Raw genomic sequence first — 1,612 nt, forward strand, 5'->3', positions numbered from 1 at the left:
TTCCATTGATATATTCTTCTACAGCCAGATAAATTCCAGCTTCAAATGGGAATTGATCAACTATTTAGGAAAATCCCAGAATACTGGAAAATCATCTCATTCCTTTACTCCTTCTAAAATATTAGGACCCTTCTCAATCTACGTATTTTACATGGTAGTAAATTTAAGCATTTTTAGACATATCAATCTACCCTTAAAATGTATGCAAAAGTAAATAATGAATTGTTGCAAATATGACCAATTCCCATAGTGCAGAATGTTGCATTTTAGATCTAAGTTATTCAGCTTCAGCTGAAAATAGATGTCCATTCATTTTCCTGCCCTAGAAGAATCCAGCTCATCCAGGGAACAAAACAAAGAGACAAGGAAGTATTCTCTGCTCTTACACTGTTAAGTCACCTCTTGCCGAAGAACGAGAAGATCGGCTGCTCTTGGTGGAATTCTTATGATGATAATGAGTCTTGGATTCATAATGGTTAGCAATCCCATCATGAGATGATGTCCCTTTGATACCTCCATCAGCTGGGGTGAGAAAGTGCTGTGATTTCTCTTGTTTCTGATTGGACCAATTGTCCTGCTGTTCATATGATGCAATAGCAGGAGGAGCGATCACATGACATCTCCTGCACCGCTTCTTCAGCAAAAGGTGAGCCAGCTCCGCCAGGCTGAGAAAAGCTGAAACAAGCCCCACCATAAAATAGAACTGAATGAAGATGGTCTTCTCAGTTGGTCGAGATACAAAGCAATCAATGAGATGAGGACACATACGATGCTTGCAGATGTATTGATATCCTACTTGGAAGCCATACAACATCCACTGCCCTACTAGAAAGCCCATCTCAGCCAAGATTCTTACTATGACATTGACTATATAGAAAGTCCGAATATTTTGGGTTCGTTGACTGGGCTGGAGTTCAAATTGTTCCTGAACTTTCCTCCCTGACTGATTGGCTTCCTCCTGATTTCCTTCAATTTCCTTCAAGCCACGGTTGATCTTGGTAGTCTGGTGCATAGAATAGATGACAAACATAACAGCTGGGGCTGAGAGCACTACAATGTGAAAAACCCAGAAGCGGTAATGGGAAATGGGGAATGCCAAGTCATAACAAATCTGTTTGCATCCCACCTGCTTAGTGTTGCACTCAAACTCTTCCTGCTCATCATCAAAGACATCACTGCCCACTGTGGCTAGAATGAGGATACGGAAGATGAGCATCACCACCAGCCAGAAGCGTCCGACCATGGGTGAGTGCTCCTGCACTGCATCTAGCAAGGAACTCAAAAATCCCCATTCGCCCATGGCTGCTGCAGGAGAAAGGAAAGAAGAACAGAAAAATCATCTTCAATAACATTCAATAAAGGGAATTGGCATCTTGCTAAAAGCAACTGGTTATAACAAATTGGTATTCTGAAGAGGCAATAGAGGACAAATTCAGTCAAATGATGGACCTACACAAGCAGTGAATAACTTGGTATTATCTACCAGCAGACAGTTAGATAGTAGGTAATATCCTACTAATAATGGATTGTAGAATAAAATGAATGATTTTGCAATAGCAGGAGATCTTGCTGTTTCAATTGTGAGCCTCTCTGCCTGATCCTGGTAGAAGCT

General features: G+C 41.1%; 1 protein-coding gene across 1 annotated transcript; it reads right to left on the bottom strand.

Annotated features, from left to right (window-relative positions):
• Positions 1-382: 382 nt before the first annotated feature.
• GJD3 (gap junction protein delta 3) lies at positions 383-1,300 on the bottom strand (the record flags this gene model as incomplete). Its single annotated transcript, XM_081343333.1, has 1 exon — positions 383-1,300. One exon carries the CDS (start codon positions 1,298-1,300, stop codon positions 383-385), a length of 918 nt encoding a protein of 305 aa, XP_081199459.1.
• Between the last annotated feature and the right edge of the window lie 312 nt (positions 1,301-1,612).

Source organism: Vipera berus (genome assembly GCF_964194415.1).
Source record: "Vipera berus genome assembly, chromosome: Z".
In the NCBI taxonomy this organism is placed as follows: domain Eukaryota; kingdom Metazoa; phylum Chordata; class Lepidosauria; order Squamata; family Viperidae; genus Vipera; species Vipera berus.